This window comes from Bombina bombina, chromosome 2, assembly GCF_027579735.1.
Source record: "Bombina bombina isolate aBomBom1 chromosome 2, aBomBom1.pri, whole genome shotgun sequence".
Lineage (NCBI taxonomy): Eukaryota > Metazoa > Chordata > Amphibia > Anura > Bombinatoridae > Bombina > Bombina bombina.
Window position 1 is genome coordinate 605,502,726 of NC_069500.1, and position 22,003 is coordinate 605,524,728.

General features: G+C 38.7%; 1 protein-coding gene and 1 long non-coding RNA gene across 2 annotated transcripts in view; both read right to left on the reverse strand.

Moving 5' to 3' along the window:
• Nucleotides 1-2,165: 2,165 nt before the first annotated feature.
• LOC128647921 (uncharacterized) lies at nt 2,166-5,149 on the reverse strand. Its single transcript, XR_008400459.1, has 2 exons — nt 3,296-5,149; nt 2,166-3,262 (listed from the first exon to the last, which is right to left on the reverse strand). It is a non-coding gene; the product is annotated as an uncharacterized LOC128647921 (long non-coding RNA).
• A 5,982-nt stretch (nt 5,150-11,131) lies between these two features.
• Nucleotides 11,132-22,003, reverse strand: part of PGM5 (phosphoglucomutase 5) — a 286,735-nt gene continuing 275,863 nt past the window's right edge. The window contains exon 11 of the mRNA XM_053702531.1: nt 11,132-11,975. Coding sequence (XP_053558506.1) covers nt 11,886-11,975 — 90 coding nt within the window. The 3' untranslated portion in view covers nt 11,132-11,885. The remainder of the gene's footprint in view (nt 11,976-22,003) is intronic.

Genomic DNA, 22,003 nt, shown 5'->3' on the forward strand with positions numbered 1-22,003 from the left:
AGGATAATAAACTCCAACGCGGTCACTTTGCAACTCCCTGAAGACTATAGGATACATCCCACCTTTCACGTTAACCTGCTAAAGCCATACAAAGAACTAAGGAATCCATCTACAAGTTCTACTACTCAGGTTCCTGTTATTCCAGACTGTGAATTTGAGGTGGAGAAAATATTAGACTCTAGAAGAGTATCTGGCCGGTTGCAGTACCTGATTCATTGGAAAGGGTATTCATCCGAAGATGATTCCTGGGAGCCTTCCGTTAATCTGTCCGCTCCAAGACTGATATCTATCTTCCATCGGCGTAACCCAGACAGGCCTCATCCTTGAACCCCAGAGTGGTTAATTTTGGGGGACCCCTCTGTAACATCCTTATGGGTAGTGATGGGTTAATCCTCCCAGCCTCCATCTCACCTTTGCATCACCTTTATAAGGCACACCTCTGTTTAGCATCATTGCTTGGTATTGAATGTTCTATCTACAGTGATACTGGCCCCTCCGTTTTCCACGGACTACTTTTTGTTCTCAACCTATGTTATTTGTCTCTTGCTGAGACTCTCTACGACCTTATACCCAGATCTTGCTACTTACAGCATTAACCGCTGAACCGGATCCTTCAGCAACCTTTCCCAGCTCCGGTTGCAACTTCTCCGGATTCTACAGGCTCAGCTGTTTGGCGGGTGACGTCACCGACGGCCGCATCGGATCCATCCGCAACGCCACGCTGCAAACATCTTCCCGGCTGCTCTCTGCTACACCGCACCGCTCTGCTCAGTGCTAGTAGCAACCCTCTCAGCCACAGGCAGCTTTGGTATCACAACAACGATTGGTAACGAACTTTGACTTGTTTATATTTTCATATTGTCTCAGTACTTTTACTTCACTTATTCTAAAATTGTTTCTACGCTGCTCAACATTCTATGTGTGATCACTTGCTCTATATACTATATTAACCACCATGTTGTCTTGTTAGCCTCAGTGTCATTCAGACATTGACACTGAGCTAGCAAATAACTATATTAAATATCCTTAGCATTTAATATAGGTATCAGAATCTGCCTATATATATCATTGCTTAGGATAACACACCTATATTTTACATTTATTGATGTGGTATTGTTTCTGGATTGTCAGTTCTATTTATCATATCTATGAGAAACTCAGTAAATTTACTTGCAGTAATAATAACAACACTTTGTATGTCTGGGTTGTTACAAGTGCAGAGCAAAGGGGGCAGATATATTCCATTATATTTGAGCATGCTCAAAGATCAGGCAGTATTGGTGTAAGATTAATTTTTGGTTGAACAGAATACTTAAAAACGATTTTGTAATTGCGCCCTATTTTGTTTTCTTTTTGATGTATAATCCAACACAGAAGGGAGACCAACTTCTGATAAACACGTCCATTCTAGTTGCACGAAATTAAATTCTTAGGAAATGGGGCTCCCCTGATATTCCGGGTATAGCGGAGTTTGTTAATGCTATAAAATTGCAAATGAATATAGAACTACATGACAATAAGCTGTTGACTTAAAATCATTTCAGAGCTTACTTTAAAAAATGATTAAAAGTAATACTGGTATGGCCACTGGCAAATCAAATGCAATTCATATTACCATATTACCATTCAGATATTGATTATTGAAGGAGTTTTACCTATACAATGGCTGGAGTTATAAGAGACACTGAGACTGAGTTGGCTGGGATACTGGGGAGCTGGGGGAGCAATATCGAGAGGCTCCCAGGCCTCCACAAGTGGGCCATTTTTTTTTCTTTTTCTCTTTCCCGGTAAATATGATATGAAAAGGGTGCTAGGAGGGACATGAATAGATATTTAAGAGTACACACAAAATATGTCAGGAAGGGGAGAAGGGGGAAGAGAAGGATGGAATTGGGGTGGACCTAAAAGAATCTGGTGACAAGTAAATAAGCAAACCCATTATTAGGCAAATATAGTAGTTGATCTGCATTAAGATTGGTGAGCTGCGTCTCCATACAAGATGTTAAGTTGTTTTTTTCTTTCTTCTGGGTTTGTTTATTGTGTCGTTTTTTTATGGCATGTTATAATGTTTTATTTATGTTGATTGTATGTGCACTAAAGGAAATCAGAGAAAAATAAATAAATTGACCCTTTGCAGGGGCATAAAACAAAAAAGAAGAAACTGCTTTTGGTCACATGACATCTTTAATCAGAATGTTAAGGACGGGGTGAATTGTTTCTGAAAAAAATAATTTGAATGCTTTTTAATGGTTTACAGGTGATACTATTCATTTGTTCTTTACTGGCTAGTATGTTTAACTCTTAATCTACTTACTACACCTGTAATATACTATGATGTAATATTTAGGAATCCCACTCACTCATTAAAGGGACAGTTTACTCAAAAAATGTCTCCCCTTAAATTTGTTCCCAATGATCCACGTTACCTGCTGGAGTGTATTAAATTGTTTACAAGTATTTCCATTAACCTTATATTGGCATTTGAATTAGTTTATTTAGCCTGTGGTATCCCCACCCATCCTGAAAGTTTTTGGCCACGAGGCCAAGCTGTGTTAACACAGCCAGTAGAAGAAATTACACTGCCAGTGGGTTATAGAAGAGATAAGCTAATAAAATGTTAATTTTCTATTGTTTATGGACAGATATAAGATAAAGAAGCATGTATATCTACACAATGTGATAAAGTAATGAGATCTGATTATACCTACAAGCTCAACCCATTTTATTAGGTTGTGGCTTCAAAACACAAAATCAGCTAATTCATATACACAAATAAGCCTTAAAAAAGCAAATCTCATAATTTTATACTCTGCAGCTGGTAAAAAAAGTAATTGGAAACACATTAAGGGAAAAACCATTTTATAGTATACTGTTCCTTTAAAGGGACAAATGTATAGAATAATCTTTCAAATGGAAATAATTACAGGTGATCAACTCAATATAAGCAATGTAATTTAAGTTAATACATTTGCTTTATGTGTAAAAGTCATCATCTTGATGCTCTAAATATAAACATATGTAGAACCAGCGACACAGCGTCAGTGAAGATATGGTTTGTTAAAGGACCAGTGTGCACACAAATTGCCTTAATGTAATACAACTCATTAGCAATGAATTTCTAAACAGACCTTCATAGCAAAAATGTATTATGCTGGCAAAATAAATATTTTATAAATTTAACTTTCATTCCACCGTGCTTTCTACTCCATTATGGGTCGCCCGTATGGAAGGGCTGAACAAACACACTATCCCACCATGCCTTCTCTCCAATCATTAGCAGTATACTAATTGCCACAATACGCCCCCAAAACCTCACAACGCAAGCTCAAGTTTGTAAGTGCTGGTTCAGTTCATGATAGTGAGGTCACAGCATCCACTCACGTATGAGCATTTAATATACTATGCACATAATGTTTATAGCATACTTTCCAAGAAGCAATTTCCATCGAAGTGCATCAAAGAGCACTAATTGCTATTGTGAGCTCACGTTAGCAATACCCAGCCACTTGTAATGTGAATTTGCCCATTTGTGGGCGCACAATATATTAGCGCTTCACTTGTAATCTGGCCCTATCTGTTCATTGAATAATTGAGATTGCTGTGTAAAACTCTGTGTAGCCTAAGTATAAAATAACTGTCTACTATATTGGGAAATAACGCTTAGGTGCAAATATTGTATGCACTTGCAGGGTTTAAAAACCTTAAACTACCCATCCTCCTCAATGTTTTGGTCACACAAGTGATTGTACCTTTGTTTGGGGATTAAATGGTACAGGCAGGGACCCTTTGACATTTGGAAACATATTTGTACCTTATTTACCCCTAAACTGTACATAGTTCCTTAAGGTGTAACTATGACCCATTGAGGGTACAACCACAGCAGTTGTACCCGAAATGGCCACAAAAACAATATTCAACCATACCCTTTTTTCTGACACTGTACCTGTTCATGTAAACACTGTACCTGTTCATATGCACACTGTACCTGTTCATATACACACTGTACCTGTTCATGTAAACACTGTACCTGTTCATATGCACACTGTACCTGTTCATATACACACTGCACTTGTTCATATACACACTGCACTTTTTCATATACACACTGTACCTGTTCATATGCACACTGTACCTGTTCATGTAAACACTGTACCTGTTCATATATACACTGTACCCGTTCATGTAAACACTGTACCTGTTCATATACACACTGTACCTGTTCATGTAAACACTGTACCTGTTCATATGCACACTGCACTTGTTCATGTAAACACTGTACCTGTTCATATGCACACTGCACTTGTTCATGTAAACACTGTACCTGTTCATATGCACACTGCACTTGTTCAAAAACAGACTGTACCTGTTCATATACACACTGTAACTGTTCATATACACACTGTACCTGTTCATATACACACTGTACCTGTTTATGTACACACTGTACCTTTTCATCTATACACTGTACCTGATCATATACACACTGTACCTGTTCATATACACACTGTACATGTTCATGTAAACACTGTACCTGATCATATACACACTGTACCTGTTCATATACACACTGTACCTGTTCATATACACACTGTACATGTTGATGTAAACACTGTACCTGTTCATATACACACTGTACCTGTTCATGTAAATACTGTACCTGTCCATGTAAACACTGTACCTGTTCATGTAAACACTGTACCTGTTCATATACACACTGTACTTTTTCATCTACACACTGTACCTGTTCATGTTAACACTGTACCTGTTCATCTACACACTGTACCTGTTCATATACACACTGTACCTGTTAATGTATACACTGTACCTGTTCATATACATGCTGTACCTGTTCATATGCACACTGTACCTGATCATATACACACTGTACATGTTCATGTAAACACTGTACCTGTTCATATACACACTGTACCTGTTCATGTAAACACTGTACCTGTTCATATAAACACTGTACCTGTTCATATAAACACTGCACCTGTTCATATAAACACTGTACCTGTACATTCATGTACACACTGTACCTGTTCATATAAACACTGTACCTGTTCATATAAACACTGCACCTGTTCATATAAACACTGTACTTGTTCATGTAAACACTGTACCTGTACATTCATGTACACACTGTACCTGTTCATATAAACACTGTACTTGTTCATGTAAACACTGTACCTGTTCATATAAACACTGTACCTGTTCTTATAAACACTGTACCTGTTCAAGTAAACACTGTACTTGTTCATGTAAACACTGTACCTGTTCTTGTAAACACTGTACCTATTCATATACACACTGTTCCTGTTCATATACACACTGTACCTTTTCATATACGCCCTGTACCTGTTCATATACACACTGTACCTGTTTATGTAAACACTTTACTTGTTTCTATACACACTGTTACTGTTCATGTTAACACTGTACCTGTTCTTCTAAACACTGTACCTGTTCGTATATACACTGTACTTGTTTATGTAAACACTGAACCTGTTCATATACACACTGTACCTGTTCATATACACACTGTACCTGTTCATGTAAACACTGTACCTGTTCATATACACACTGTACCTGTTCATGTAAACACTGTACCTGTTCATATACACACTGTATTTGTTCATATATACACTGCACTTGTTCATATACACACTGGGGCCTAGTTATCAAGCCGTCAACCTCAAATACGCTGGAATTCCGCAGCGTATTTGTGGCGAGGCTGATTCGCCTTAGTTATCAAGCCCTAGATACCGGCAAAAGTAGAATTTTGTGACGTAAGCTTCGATCCGCCGGACTCAGTCCGACACAGATCGATGCTTACGTCACTCCAGATGTTCCGCACACATTGTGTGTGGCACAATCTGACTACTTTTGCTAGTTATCAAAAAACTAGCAGGTACGCTCAGCACTTTTCCGGCCCAGCGTACCTGGTTTTCAAACCGCCGCCCTGGAGGCGGCGGATCCCATAGGAATCAATGGGAGTCTGACCATAGCGAAAGTTCATGTTCGCTGCTGCCAGACATCCCATTGATTCCTATGGGAGATGTCTACACCTAACACCCTAACATGTACCCCGAGTCTAAACACCCCTAATCTGTCCCCCCTACACCGCCGCAACTAAATAAATGTATTACCCCCTAAACCGCCACTCCCGGAGCCCACCACCACTATAATAAACTGATTAACCCCTAAACCGCCGCTCCCGGAGCCCGCCGCCACTATAATATATATGTTAACCCCTAAACCGCCGCTCCCGGAGCCCACCGCAAGCTATAATAAATATGTTAACCCCTAAACTGCCGCTCCCGGTCCCCGCCACAACTATAATATATGTATTAACCCCTAAACCGCCGCTCCCAGACCCCGCCACCACCTACATTATACGAAGTAACCCCTATCCTGCCCCCCTATACCGTCGCCACCTATAATAAAGTTATTAACCCCTATCCTGCCGATCCCGGACCTCGCCGCAACTAAATAAATAGTTTAACCCCGAAACCGCCGCTCCCGGACCCCGCCGCAACCTATATTAAACTTATTAACCCCTAATCTGCCCCCCTACACCGTCGCCACCTATAATACATTTATTAACCCCTATCCTGCCCCCCCCCTACACCGCCGCCACTGTAATAAAATTATTAACCCCTAAACCTAAGTCTAACACTAACCCTAACACCCCCCTAACTTAAATATTAAATAAATCTAAATAATATTTCTCTTATTAACTAACGGCTAGATTTAGAGTTTTGTCAGTAAGGACACGCGTATCTAACGCTGGCTTTTTTCTGGCCGCACCTTTTAAATAACTCTGGTATTGAGAGTCCACAGAATGGCTGCGTTAGGCTCCAAAAAAGGAGCGTAGAGCATATTTAACGCCACTGCAACTCTCGATACCAGAGTTGCTTACGGACGCGGCCAGCCTCAAAAACGTGCTTGTGCACGATTCCCCCATAGAAAACAATGGGGCTGTTTGATCTGAAAAAAAACCTAACACCTGCAAAAAAGCCGCGTTCAGCTCCTAACGCAGCCCCATTGTTTGCTATGGGGAAACACTTCCTAAGTCTGCACCTAACACTCTAACATGTACCCCGAGTCTAAACACCCCTAGCCTTACACTTATTAACCCCTAATCTGCCGCCCCCGCTATCGCTGACCCCTGCATATTATTATTAACCCCTAATCTGCCGCTCCGTAAACTGTCGCTACTTACATTATCCCTATGTACCCCTAATCTGCTGCCCCTAACATCGCCGACCCCTATATTATATTTATTAACCCCTAATCTGCCACCCTCAACGTCTCCTCCACCTGCCTACACTTATTAAGCCCTAATCTGCCGACCGGACCGCACCGCTATTATAATAAAGTTATTAACCCCTTATCCGCCTCACTAACCCTATAATAAATAGTATTAACCCCTAATCTGCCCTCCCTAACATCGCTGACACCTAACTTCAATTATTAACCCCTAATCTGCCGACCGGAGCTCACCGCTATTCTAATAAATGTATTAACCCCTAAAGCTAAGTCTAACCCTAACACTAACACCCCCCTAACTTAAATATAATTTAAATCTAACGAAATTAATGAACTCTTATTAAATAAATTATTCCTATTTAAAGCTAAATACCTGTAAAATAAATCATAATATAGCTACAATATAAATTATAATTATATTATAGCTATTTTAGGATTAATATTTATTTTACAGGTAACTTTGTATTTATTTTAACCAGGTACAATAGCTATTAAATAGTTAAGAACTATTTAATAGCTAAATAGTTAAAATAATTACAAATTTACCTGTAAAATAAATCCTAACCTAAGTTACAATTAAACCTAACACTACACTATCAATAAATAAATTAAATACAATTCCTACAAATAAATACAATGAAATAAACTAACTAAAGTACAAAAAATAAAAAAGAACTAAGTTACAAAAAATAAAAAAATATTTACAGACATTAGAAAAATATTACAACAATTTTAAACTAATTACACCAACTCTAAGCCCCCTAATAAAATAACAAAGCCCCCCAAAATAAAAAAATGCCCTACCCTATTCTAAATTACTAAAGTTCAAAGCTCTTTTACCTTACCAGCCCTGAACAGGGCCCTTTGCGGGGCATGCCCCAAGAAGTTCAGCTCTTTTGCCTGTAAAAAAAAACATACAATACCCCCCCCAACATGTCCGATCAGCCAATAGAATGCGAGCTCAATCTGATTGGCTGATCGGATCAGCCAATCGGATTGAACTTCAATCTGATTGGCTGATTAAATCAGCCAATCAGATTTTTCCTACCTTAATTCCGATTGGCTGATAGAATCCTATCAGCCAATCGGAATTCGAGGGACGCCATCTTGGATGACGTCACTTAAAGGAACAGTCATTCGTCGGGAAGTCGTTGGTGGAAGAAGATGGCTCCGCGTCGGCTCGCTTGAAGATGGCTCCGCTCCGGATGGATGAAGATTGAAGGCGCCGCCTGGATGAAGACTTCAATCGGATGGAAGACTTCTTCAGCGCCCCTTGGATGATGACTTCAATCGGATGGAAGACTTCTTCAGCGCCCCTTGGATGATGACTTCAATCGGATGGAAGACTTCTTCAGCGCCCCTTGGATGATGACTTTGGCCGCTGCGGATGTCCTCTTCTGTTCCATCGGTGGTCGGCTGGCTGAAGATGGCTAAAGGTAGGATGATCTTCAGGGGGTAGTGTTAGGTTTATTTAAGGGGGGTTTGGGTTAGAGTAGGGGTAAGTGGGTGGTGGGTTTAAATGTGGGGGGGTTGTATTTATATTTTACAGGCAAAAGAGCTGATTTCTTTGGGGCATGCCCCGCAAAAGACCCTTTTAAGGGCTGGTAAGGTAATAGAGCTGTTAACTTTTTAATGTAGAATAGGGTAGGGCATTTTTTTTATTTTGGGGGGCTTTGTTATTTTATTAGGGGGCTTAGATTAGGTGTAAGTAGCTTAAAATTGTAATATTTTTGAAATGTTAGTAACTTATTTTTTTTTATTTTTTGTAACTTAGTTTTTTTATTTTTTGTACTTTAGTTAGTTTATTTAATTGTATTTAATTGTAGTTATTTGTAGGTAATTTATTTAATTAATTTAATGATAGTGTAGTGTTAGGTTTAATTGTAACTTAAGTTAGGATTTATTTTACAGGTAATTTTGTATTTCTTTTAGCTAGGTAGTTATTAAATAGTTAATAACTATTTAATAACTATTCTAACTAGCTAAAATAAATACAAAGTTACCTGTAAAATAAATATAAATCCTAAAATAGCTACAATGTAATTATTAATTACATTGTAGCTATATTAGGGTTTATTTTACAGGTATTTAGTTTTAAATAGGAATAATTTATTTAATGATAGTGTAGTGATAGGTGTAATTGTAACTTAGGTTAGTTTTTATTTTACAGGTACATTTCTCTTTATTTTAACTAGGTAGCTATTAAATAGTTAATAACTATTTAATAGCTATTGTACCTAGTTAAAATAAATAGAAATTTGCCTGTAAAATAAAAATAAATCCTAAGATAGCTACAATATAATTATTATTTATATTGTAGCTATATTAGGGTTTATTTTAAAGGTAAGTATTTAGTTTTAAATAGGATTAATTTAGTTAATAAGAGTTATAATATTTAGATGTATTTCATTAATATTTAAGTTAGGGGGGTGTTAGGGTTAGGGTTAGACATATGTTTAGGGGTTAATAATTTTATTATAGTGGCGGCGGTGTAGGGGGCGGCAGAATAGGGGTTAATAAATTTATTATAGGTGGCGACGGTGTAGGGGGGCAGATTAGGGGTTAATAGGTTTAATATAGGTGGCGACGGTGTAGGGGGGGCAGATTAGGGGTTAATAAGTTTAATATAGGTTGCGGCGGGGTCCGGGATCGGCAGGATAGGGGTTAGTAAATTTATTATAGGTGGCGGCGGTATAGGGGGGGCAGGATAGGGGTTACTAGGTATAATGTAGGTGGCGGTGGGCTCCGGGAGCGGTGGTTTAGGGGTTAATACATTTATTATAGTTGCGGCGGGGTCTAGGAGCGGCGGTTTAGGGGTTAATAACTTTATTTAGTTGCGGGGGGCTCCGGGGTGCCGGTATAGGGGGTAGAACAGTGTAGTTTAGTGTGGGTGCTTAGTGACAGCTTATCAATAAAGCTAGGAAAAAGCCGAAGAGCAGCGAGATCGGATGAGTGATAACTATCACAGTCCGCTGCTCATCGCCCCTTACTTGGTGCGCAGCTTTTGGACAGATTTATTGATAACTTTGGCGAGCGTATTCAGGTCCGCGGCGGCGATGGTAGGCGAGCTTAGGCGGGCGTATTGGGGCCGGCGATGGCAGGTAAGTAGACACGTTGATAACTAGAGGCCAATGTGCAGTGTGTATATGAACAGATACAGTGTATATATGAAGCAAACCTTCCGTCAGGATTTATCAAGCAGCAGTCATCAGACGACTTCAATCTCCCAGGTCTCTTCCGACCGGGGAGATTGACAGCTGGGGGGCTGGGTTTCACACAAGCATACAGGAGTGCTTGTGTGCAATGGTAGATGCAGACAGCAGATTGCTGCCCATCAGAGGAGAAGCCTGCCGGATAGGGCGAATATGTCCGCCCCTGTCCGCTCATGGATGATAAATCAAGCTCTTTGAGATTATTACTGTACTTATAATAACTTCCCTAACTGGCCCCAGCAGAGGAGATGAGATAAAGTAACAGGCTCTGATGAAGGGCCAGTGGGCAGGAAACATGTCAGCTGTTTCTTTATATATGAGTGCTGTGCCATGATTGACTTTTAAATGTTATAATTAAAGATTGATTTTTCATTTTTCATTGGACTTCTCTTGGATTGCTTATAACTGTATAAAGTCAACAGGCTTTAAAAACTAGAGTAACCAAGGTTATAGCAGGGCAGCAGCACCATTTATGTTATGAAGGTGCCATTTGATTTGTCAATAATCCAGTTACATCACTTTTATGTGTGGCTGTGCCTTTAAATTCATTTTATTATTCCATAAAATATTCTGTCATTGTGTTTAGATAAAATCCAATGAATACCCAAACAGCTAATAGGAGATCAAGAAATAAAGCAAATTACATCTTGTGCAAGCTTTAATCTGGTCCTTTAATGAATGTTAATATCAGAAGCCAGTTTCAATATTTTGTTAAATGTTGTGTATCTTGTTACAGGGACCCTCTGATCTTAAACACTTTCTCACAGTGATATCACAGTTAAAGGGACATTATACTCAAAATAGTATCTGTTCCATCTAAAAGAGAATATTTGAAAATGTATTACCGTGCTCTGTTTATGGAAAATGAATATTCCTGTATGAGTTGTCCTTTCAGCTTTGAACAGACATACACTTTTCATTACTATCATTTTCAATTTAAACAGCTTTTTCATGCAAAAAAAAAAAACATGTTGAAGACAGAAAACAATTGTATACAATGTCCCTTTAAATAATAAGCATAGTTTTTTTTACAATGTGTTTAAAGCACTTTTGTGTCATTACATTAGTGACTTTATTCAATAATCATTATATAATTAATCAGGCATAAAACATCACATCTCATCACTACTAATCATACTATGTTATACATGTTAATTGAGAACCAATAAAAAAAAATTAGGCAGTGTAACAAAACACTAATATTGCATTACTGACAGAAACTAATATGCAGTTGGCTTCCATTGATTCAGTTACAGTATACAAGATAAAATGCACTGCACATTTGAACTTTCCTTATTCAAAAAAGGCCTATACAGCATATATAAGGTGTAGGTTAACTGAAGGAAAATAATCTCTTTCACACACGTCACTTTGGCCCAGAATGCTTTGTGCATGTTGTATTCAGGTGATAACAGTAGGACCCTTCCGACCTGTCCTCTCATGAATCTGGGAAAGTTTTAGGGCAATAGCTATGAGAGGACCCAGCACTGCCTGTAAATACAAACAACAAATTGGAGAATGTATTAGTTAAATGGTATATATTGTTAGCACTATGGTAATATACTATTTATGCACAGTGAATATTCAGTACATTTATTATTAGATACATGGAACACGTATTTACTTATGTATCTTTAGAGGGTGAAGTAGTTTCCAAGACAAATAAAACAATAATTACTATTCAAAATAGTTTTTTTTTTAATTCACAAGAACACACACATAAGAAACATTTGAGGCATTAGGGGCTCGATCACAGCGTCGGCTATTTTTTGTCGGATGTTGCGATCACATATACGGCGTCACATACACGTATATTTCACACTTCGCCAGCTATATTTACTCCCATAAACTAACATAGAACTGGCGTCGCAAGTTGGTATCACATATTCAGCACAAGGACTTAAGCGGCGAAAATGGAGAAATTGTACTCTATTTTCACCTTGCCACACATAGGCAGGTGCAGCAAGCCTTGCACTGAGTATATGAGCACCGTAACTCCCTGGAAGTTTTAAAGAACACCTAATGCATGCGCAAGATCTACCTGTCAACCGCCATCCCCCACCGCAATAGTTAAATAAAATGTATTAACCCCTAATCTGCCAAAACCCACATCGCAAAGTACCTAATAAAGTTATTAACCCCTAATCCGCCACCCACCCAAATGCAAAGTATCTAATTACACTATTAACCCTTAATCCACCAACCCCCCACATCACAAACTACCTATTAAAACTATAAACCCCTAAATTGCCAACCCCCACAACGCAATCTACCTAATTAACCTATTAACCCCTAAACCACCATCCCCCCACAACGCAATCTTCCTAATTAATCTATTAACCCCTAAACTGCCATCCCCCACAATGCAAAGTATTAATCTAATTACTAAACTTCCTAACCTAACACCCCCTAAATTAACCCCAATTACATAAAATAAAAAAGACTATCTTAAAATACAAAATTAATTAAAAATACCAACATTTTACAATCCTAATTTAACATTAAAATAAAAAATCCTAACATTCCTTAAAAAAAACAACCTAAGAGTAAATTAAAAAAATTACAAAAAATAAAAAAATCGAAGATTACAGAAAAAAAATAACTAAAATTATCCAAAATAAACATTTTTAAACCTAATCTAATACCCCTATAAAAACAAAAAAGCGACCCCAAAAAAACACTCCCTAATCTAAGACTAAACTACCAATAGCCCTTAAAAGGGCCTTTTGTAGGGCATTGCCCAAAAGTTTTACAACTCTTTTACATAAAAATTACTAATTACACATCTATTACTATTCCATCCTCGACACTTCAATCCCTCCCCTTAGCAGGTTCCTTCATTTTAGCCACCCCACTCCTGCACCTCCTGTATCACCTTTCTATCCTTCCCTTCTTCTATATTTATTTTCTCCTTCTCTTTCCCCCCAACCCTCGATCTTTTCTGCTTCTTCTAGTTTCTTAGTAGGCATACGACTCTAACCTCGACAAACATCCCTATTCAGAGTATAAAGGAATAGGGACTCACAATATCTTGATACTCTTAAACAAGGTTTGAGTAGATGCCTGTATAAATAAATATCTGTGTACAATATCATTGTTATTGTTAAATTCCTAGAAAAAAGCCATGTGACAAGCTCCAAGATAATGGAAAGTTAAACCTCAGCATCACCACAGGACTCTGAATGGAACTCTTATGACATAATTGAGGTCTAGATTGGTTCAGCACAAAATATCTTGTTTGTAAAACTGATAAGAGTTTTCTTTTGTATTTCATTCTTTTTGATATCCCTTGCAATGCTGTCTAATCTCATACAATAAAGCTTGCTTAAAAAATAAATTAAAAAAATTACTAATTACCTCTTAGCATTACAACCCCCCAAAATAAAAAAGACCTAACTCTAAAAAAAACTAAGCATTACCCTTAAAAGGGCAAACAGTTCTTTAGTGCCCATTAAAAAAAAAGTCCTAATCTAAAAAATAATCCACCCCAAAAAATTAAAACTCTAACCCCCAAAAATGTACTCACCATTCCTGTATTCCCGAAATCCATCTTCTTACAGGGGAGCAAAGTCTTCATCCAGGCAGCGAAGATCTTCTTCCTGGGCGGCACCATCTTCATCCCGGCAAAGCGGAGCTGGAACCGTGGAGGCGGTGACATCCATTGTGGAGGGTCCTCTTCATGCAATCGTCTGCTGCACACTGAAGATTGAATGCAAGATACCGCTTTAATATTGGGGTACCTTGCATTCCTATTGGCTGAAATTTTCAAATCAGCCAATAGGATGAGAGCTACTGAAATCTTATTGGCTGATCAGATATACACTGTGATCATCTGCGGTATACTGTTGGACAGTTTAACCCCAAGATGTGGAACATGTTTAGTCATCCAAGCAAAATTAAATTTATTTTTTAAATTATGGATATAGTCTTGGGAGTATCCCCACCAATATATCTCGGTTTTCACTCTGTTGAGCTTGTAAAAGGACCGGTTACCAAATGTCTTAAGAAATGTTATTAGTTTAGGAATAGTGCGTGCTGTATCAGCTAAGAATATAGTAATATCGTCGGCGAATAGCACGACTTTGTGTGTTTTACCAAATAGCGTGATTCCCTCTAATCCCTTCTCTGAACGTATCTGCTCAGCCAGGGGTTCAACTACCAGGGCAAACAGGAGGGGGAATAAGGGGCAGCCCTGTCTGGTATCATTTGAAATCGAGAATGGTAGTGATTAGAAACCCAATCCCTTCACTTTTGCTGTTGGTGTGGAATATAGGGTTTGTATAGCAAGACGGATTGCAGTAGGGAACTTAAAAGCCTCTAAGGTTTCCCAGAGATAGGCCCATCAGACTCGATCAAAAGCCTTCTCAGCATCTCAGGAGATAACTGAGAAGGGCTTGTTCATTCTTGTGGATTCACAAATTACATTAATTAGATGCCTAGTGTAGTCCGGACCCTCTCTATTATGGATAAATCCCACCTGATCTGCGTTAATTAAACTAGGCAGCAGCTTACAGATACGATTCGCCAGGAGTTTAGAATAGATTTTAACAACATTAATAAGTGAAATAGGTCTATAGTTGGAGCACATAGTGGGGTCTTTATTTGGTTTGGGGATTGTGACAACAGTAGCCTCCAAAAACTCATTTTTACAACAGCCTTCTTCCTTTGCTAGATCAAAGAATCTAAGAAGCAGGGGAGACAGTTCCTGTATGTATGTCTTGTAAAAGTGGGCAGGGAATCCATCCGGCCCAGGGGGCCTTAAAGGGCTTTAGGTTTTTTATAATTTGTTTAATTTCTAGTAGAGTGAAGGGGGTAGTGAGTGTGTCTTGTTGTTCAACCATGAGGGTCAGTAAATTCAGTGTGTTGAGGAACAATCGGATGTTGTGCGGTGAAGTGGGGTTAGTATTCTCCAAATTTTCAATGTTATATAACTGAGTAGAAGTCTGCAAAGCAGTCCCCTATTTGTGAAGGCAGTTGGAAGATTTTTTGTTTTCTTGAATTTGTGGCTAATGTGGGTTCGGATGGCAGTAATTTGCGCAGATGTGTCTTCTGTGATGTTAGAGAGATTGGAGGTCTCTAAAACTCTAAGTTTACTGTGTGCCTGGGCTAGGGTAAGTCCAGCAAGCCATTTCAGGTGGGCCTGTTTGCGGATGATATATCCTCTTATGACCGCTTTAATAGCACCCCAAAGTGTGTCATCCCATGTCTGTGCATTGTCATTTGTTGAATAAGATTTATAATATATTTTCTTAATTCTTCCCTAAAAGGGATATCCAAAAAGATGTTGTGGGGTAAACTCCAGGCAGTCCTAAGTTTATGGCTGTTAGTTGATTGTAGGTCAGCTGAGACTTGATCGTGATTATTATTATCGGTTATTTCCGCAGCTCTAGGGGCAGAGAGAGATACTGGTGCGAGTGACTGAGTCTAACGTTTCAACTAAGCAGAATATATGATCTAGTCTATAATATGTTTTATGTGAATGAGAGTAATGACTGTAGTCTCTGTCTTTTGGGTGGAGAGATCTCCAAATATCAAAGTATCCAAATTGAGACATAGTGGTTCTAAAGTTTGTAGAAAGGAGTTCAGATTGAGGGTTCTTTTTGGTTGAAGTCGCTGTTTTACGGTCAGCTTTACTATCCCATATCATGTTGAAGTCTCCTGCCAAGATAACTCTACCTTGTTTGTATTGTTCCACTAACTGTAAGACTTTCTTGAGGTATGTGGGCTGGTGTGTGTTGGGTAGATAGATTGATACCAACGTATGTATTACATGATCTAGTTTGGACACTAAGAGTGTATATCTGACCTGAGGATCTCTAATCACCTGAATTTGTTCAAATGCCCGTCTCCTATGTATTAAGATGGTTGTCCCTCTCGCCTTTTTGGTGTATGGAGAGTGTTCAATGGTTGTGTAGGTATGGGAGTTGAATATATGGGGAGTATCTGACTGCCAGTGGGTTTCCTGAAGAAATACCACATCTGGGTTATGAAATTTGAGAGAGAGAGCTAAGAGACTACATTTGAAGGGGGAATTGAGGACCCTAGTTTTGTGGGTCAAGAATCTGAGGCAATCCATTTATAGTTATGCTGACTCAGAAATGGGAAGGGTTATGGTATTGTAGATGTGAACGTCTTATATTGGGTAAGTGGATAGTCAGGGTTGGGGGATGGGGGAAGTAGGGTAGGGGAGACCAGTCTAGGTCTTAGACCAAAGTAATGTATCAATAGAATGAGGTGGAAATAGTCCACCTAGGTGGAACCCTGGCGTGGGCTACCTTATACGGAGGGGGTGTAACCTAGTAGGTGGGAGCTGGTACCTCCGCCTGCTCCTAGATACAAACAAATCAATATGAGAAAATAACATTAATCAACTAAACATATATGTGAGAACAACATTTACTAAACAACACCAGTGGTGTCAGGTAAAACCAAAGAACTTCTGTGACCCTCTACTGAGGTGACCTGACCTCATACCGAGTGCTGTACCAACCCTGCTCCATACCAAGAAAACAATATAAACAGACAATCTTGTCAACTAAGCTTGTGCATTAGAACAGCAGTCTGTCAATCAGCAGCATGGATGACTTATGTATCACAGAGTCATCTGCCACTACTCATTGGAGAAAGTGCACCCAATAGAGGGGATATCATAGATTATTTATATATAGCCTGAGTTTAGAGCGGAAGAGTGTGAGACTGTGAAGGTTCCTGGCTCTGTATGGGGGCACACCAGTTAGTTGCTTCAACAACCTCTTAGATGACTCCCATATTCTTCATACGTAGAAGTTCCTTCTCTACTTGAGGCATGAGCGGGAACGGAATTCTACGAGGAGTGGTAATGCTGCGTCACCTTTAAGTGATATTCAGACTGGGTTGCAATTCAGTAGGCCCAATTCACCAAACATTACTCTGGCGACCAGGCCCAAACCACAGGCTGCTTTTCTGCTCAATAGTTTGTTAACACACTGACCTCTAATCACATGAACCCAGATGGTGAATTTCCTCTGCTTGTAATCGCAGCTGGCAAGAAATTTCCCCGCACAATCTATGCGGCGTCCAGGACTATGAACTTTTGTTGTAACTTTCGCCAGCTGAGGCTGTCGAGGCAGTTTTATAAATGCTGCAAGGGACATAACAGTGATGTCTGCTCCTGTGTCAATCTTAAAGGCAACTTTGGCTTCAATTACAGTAAGAGTAACCCGCCAATCTTCATCTGAACCAGACCGTTCCACAACAGACCCAACAAAGGACAATTCTTGACCCTCCTGGTCACTATCCACCTGCATCTCTTTAATGTATTCAGTTTTACACACCACTTCAAAATGGCCCATTCGGTTACATTTTCTACATCTTTTGTCTTTAGCAGGGCATACGACACTCAGATCATGGGTACAGTTACACCGCGTGCAGCGAGCATGCTGCACCCATCCGCTTCTGGGCCAATCTGTTGCCCTTGGTCTACCGCTCACACTATGCCTTTCACTAGCAGCTCTCCTGGACTGCTGCACTTCATCCACAATACTCTCAGACCTGAGATCAGCACTTTGCTTTTTCACCAGTTCACTCTGGCGGGCCATCCTAATAGCCCCATCCAATGTTAAATCAGCCTCCAACTGTAGCTTCAGTGAGACTTCAGCATCTGCAATTCCTATGACTATTCTGTCTCTGATTTGCTCTTCTTTAGCAACACCAAACTCACAGAATTCAGCTAGTTCATGAAGGCTGCACACAAATGACTCCACCAATTCTCCCACACACTGAGCACATTTATGAAAACAAGCCCTCTCATGAATCACATTTCTTTTGGGCACAAAGTGGGCACTGAGTTTATTAATAACTATTTCAAAGTCAAATTCTTCCCCTTCTTGGAAAGTAAAGGCATTGAACTCTGGCTCCACATCTTTCCCCATAGAGTATAAAAGAGAATTAACTTGTACTTCACCACTCTCCTTGTCCAGCTTGGAAGCAATCCTGAAGCGTTGAAACTGCTGACGCCATGTGGGCCAAGCTGCAGGCTGAGAGAAATCAAAAGGCTCAGGTGGGGTAAACTTCGACATCGTCATTAATCAGGAAACAAAAGCGCAGGCAAGTACTTCTGACACCATGTCATGAGATGCAGGACACAGCAGAGAGGGTACAACGCTATTTTATTGCAGAGCATAGAAGTAAACAGCTTGTACAACACATTTAGAGATATGACGATCCTAGCAGCTACTACGGACCTGGCGTGATAACCGGAAGTGACGCCGGCTGCAATACAATCTTCCCATAGAGAGCCAACGGAGTGCCGTAGCAGTGGCGAAACCCAGCCACTATACAGGTGCAAAGTAAGGAAGGAAAGCAGGCACTGCTCAAAGGGGTTCCATAAAAACTTGATCCTTTATTTCAACATCTTTAAAAAGTTAACAGCTTCAAACGCTGAAAATTACGTTTTAGAAAAAGGTACAAAAAATGACACGTACAAGGCAGGGGATAAGTGACACAAGTAGTGTACAACATATCTAACTTGGTAACTCCGACATAGACAATAACGGCCCTAAACCACGCCCCCATCCGGTGACGTCACTTCCCACTCTCATCACAGAATGTATTAAATTGTTTACAAATAGCTCTTTTACCTTTATATCAACATTTGAAATAGTCAATTTTCCCTGTATCCCTACCTGTTCCTATACTTAAGTATTGACTGTAGAAAAGCTGTGCAAACCTGATTATAAAAACTTTGACGGGATTGGTGTGGTTTTTCCAAGATAACACTCACAGGAAATTATCTTTAAAAAGGGTCTGTCCCTACGAGTGGCGAGATGTCTCCATAGCAATAATGTGAGCTCTCTGCTATGTAAAAGTCGCAATGGAGAGCAAAATACACAGGAAGAACCCGGTGTATGTTTTAACTTTTAATATTATGCCTAATACAAATCACATTACACTGTTTTCAGTGCACTGTACATTAAATTTGCTGTTATTTTCTTATGCATAAGTTTTCCTTTTAAAGTAATTAGTGTTTTGAGTATTTTGATAAAAGTTCGACAACTTTTAAGTTTTATAATATGCAAGAAAAATCTGTGAGATCTTTAGGGCGTAAATGTTTAGATAATTTCGCTTGGATTTTAGAGATAATTTCATACACACCCATGGAACACCCATGTTCAGCCCATTTTACCATAACAAATGCTTTGTATTTTGTACTTATAAGTACAAATTTCTATGTGTCTTTTGCACAGCCAGCCAGTGTACTTAAATTACATACAATGTATTCCTATGTAATTTAAATACATATTTTACTCTTTTGATAAAATACAACCTTAACCCTTTGCCGTCCTTTGTCGGAATACATCCCACAAAGGGTTTTAGCGCATGCGCTCAAATGTCGGATATATTCTGACTTTGCCGCTTTTGAATTTCACAGCTAAAGAGTGACATCTAGCGATGACTTGCTATTTAGCTGTGTAATTAAAAAAACTGGTGCAGAAATTTAATAAGACCTGCCGGCCGCACCAATTAAATATTTAAAGGACCGGAAAGGGTTAATAATACAATTCTTTCCTGCATTGTTGTGTGTGAATGGTTCAACTATTCATTTTATATGTTTTAAACATTATGATTTTCAATGTGGACTTTTGTAATGTATGCATCTCCTTCCCATACTAAAATGTAGTATTTGGCACTAGTATTTATCACCAGTGTAAAAAAGTGGCTTTATAGAATTCCACCAGGGAAAAGAAAGAGAATCTCAAAAGCCCAGAGACCTTTAGAGAATTGGACTCTAAGTATTGGGCTTCGTATACAGACAGATATAAGATAAGGATGCATGTGTGTGTACAGAAAGTAATAAAATAAGATTGGATTTCCCTGCAAGCTCAACCCATTTTAATGGGTTGTGGTTTCAAAGAGCAAAGTAATTTTTCATAAATGTTATACTCTGCAGCTGGTATAACAAGTCATTGGAAACACAATAAGGGAAAAACAATGTTACAGTACACTGTCCCTTTAAATAAAATTTATATCAGGGGGATTAAAATAGTTTATCCCTGAAACATGTGACTGGGTTTTGTTTCTCAGCACTGGCACATGCAAAGGATGCTTCCTCCTGTCATTCAATCACTGCAGTGTTTATGCTCCTGTAGCTAAGCAGTCAGTTATTTACTTACAAAGCAAGGTTACCTGCACTGTAAAAACATATAATATCCTAGTACTAATGAGCTTCCTTCTCAAAGCATGTCATAGAATGTATTTATTAACCTTTTCTCTTCTCACTGACTTAGATAAACAGGAACAATGAAATGTGCTGACTCAAAGTCCAAGGTACTCCCCAGAAATAGCTCTGCATTAACTATGGTTATTAAGTGACCCAACAGAACACACATATAACTTTACCCACAGCTGTTTTCAAGCACATGACTTTGTGTTTGTCTGTAAAAAACAACATGTATTTTTTTATACAAAGTATTATACAAAGTGATAAAATGTCATGCATTTTATTTTATATGGTTGTATCTATAAGAGGCACTAATATCTGTTTGGGGTGCTTTGATGGAAAACTAGATGTAAAGAACAGTATGCAAGATTGAAGGGTAAAACATATGAGGAAAGGGGCACAGTCAGAGAGCTAGTTGTAGGTAGTGGAATATGCAGAACAAGATGGATGGATGGCAGGTTGGTACCATATATATTTAAGTTCTTTGGTGGTAAAAAAACGTTGTGCTTGACCCATGTTCCCTAGAGAGATTATATTGGGGGGGGGAGCAAATTCTGTCAACCTAGCACCTGGTTTAAGCAATGAGCAGTACTTTGAAAACCGATATTAAAGATTTAGCTTCTTTGCTTCACTAATGAGCATGTGACAAAAAAGAGGTGTTTAATGTCCCTTTAAAACAAAACTATTAACCCATTTGCTGCTAAGCCTTTTTCACACCTCTGTGCTAAGATGATTTTGAGTTTTTTTAATTATTACATTTAAACATTATTGTCATATTTCAAACCTACACAAATCATATATAGTTTTTTTTTTTTATCAGGACCAGCAGATTCAGTATATACAATTAATATATTTATATTTTATTGCAGATGAGAAGGCTGCAACAAAAAATGTTAAAAATACACTATATTTTTGTTTTGATTTAGTTAAAGGGACAGTTTACTCAAAAAAATGTCTCCCCATTAATTTGTTCCGAATGATCAACTTTACCTGCTGAAATGTATTAAAGTGTTTACAAGTATTTCCATTACCCTTATATTGGCATTTTAAATAGTTTATTTAGCCTGTAGTATCCCCACCCATCCTGAAAGTTTTTGGCCTCAAGGCCAAGCTGTATTAACACAGCCAGTAGAATAAATTACACTCCCAGTGGGTTATAGAAGAGATAAGGTAATACAATGTTAATTTTCCATTGTTCTCTCTTATTATTGGTGATTAGTTTATGGACAGATATAAGATAAAGAAGCATGTATATGTACACAAGGTGATAAAGTAATGAGATCTGATTATACCTACAAGCTCAACCAATTTTATTAGGTTG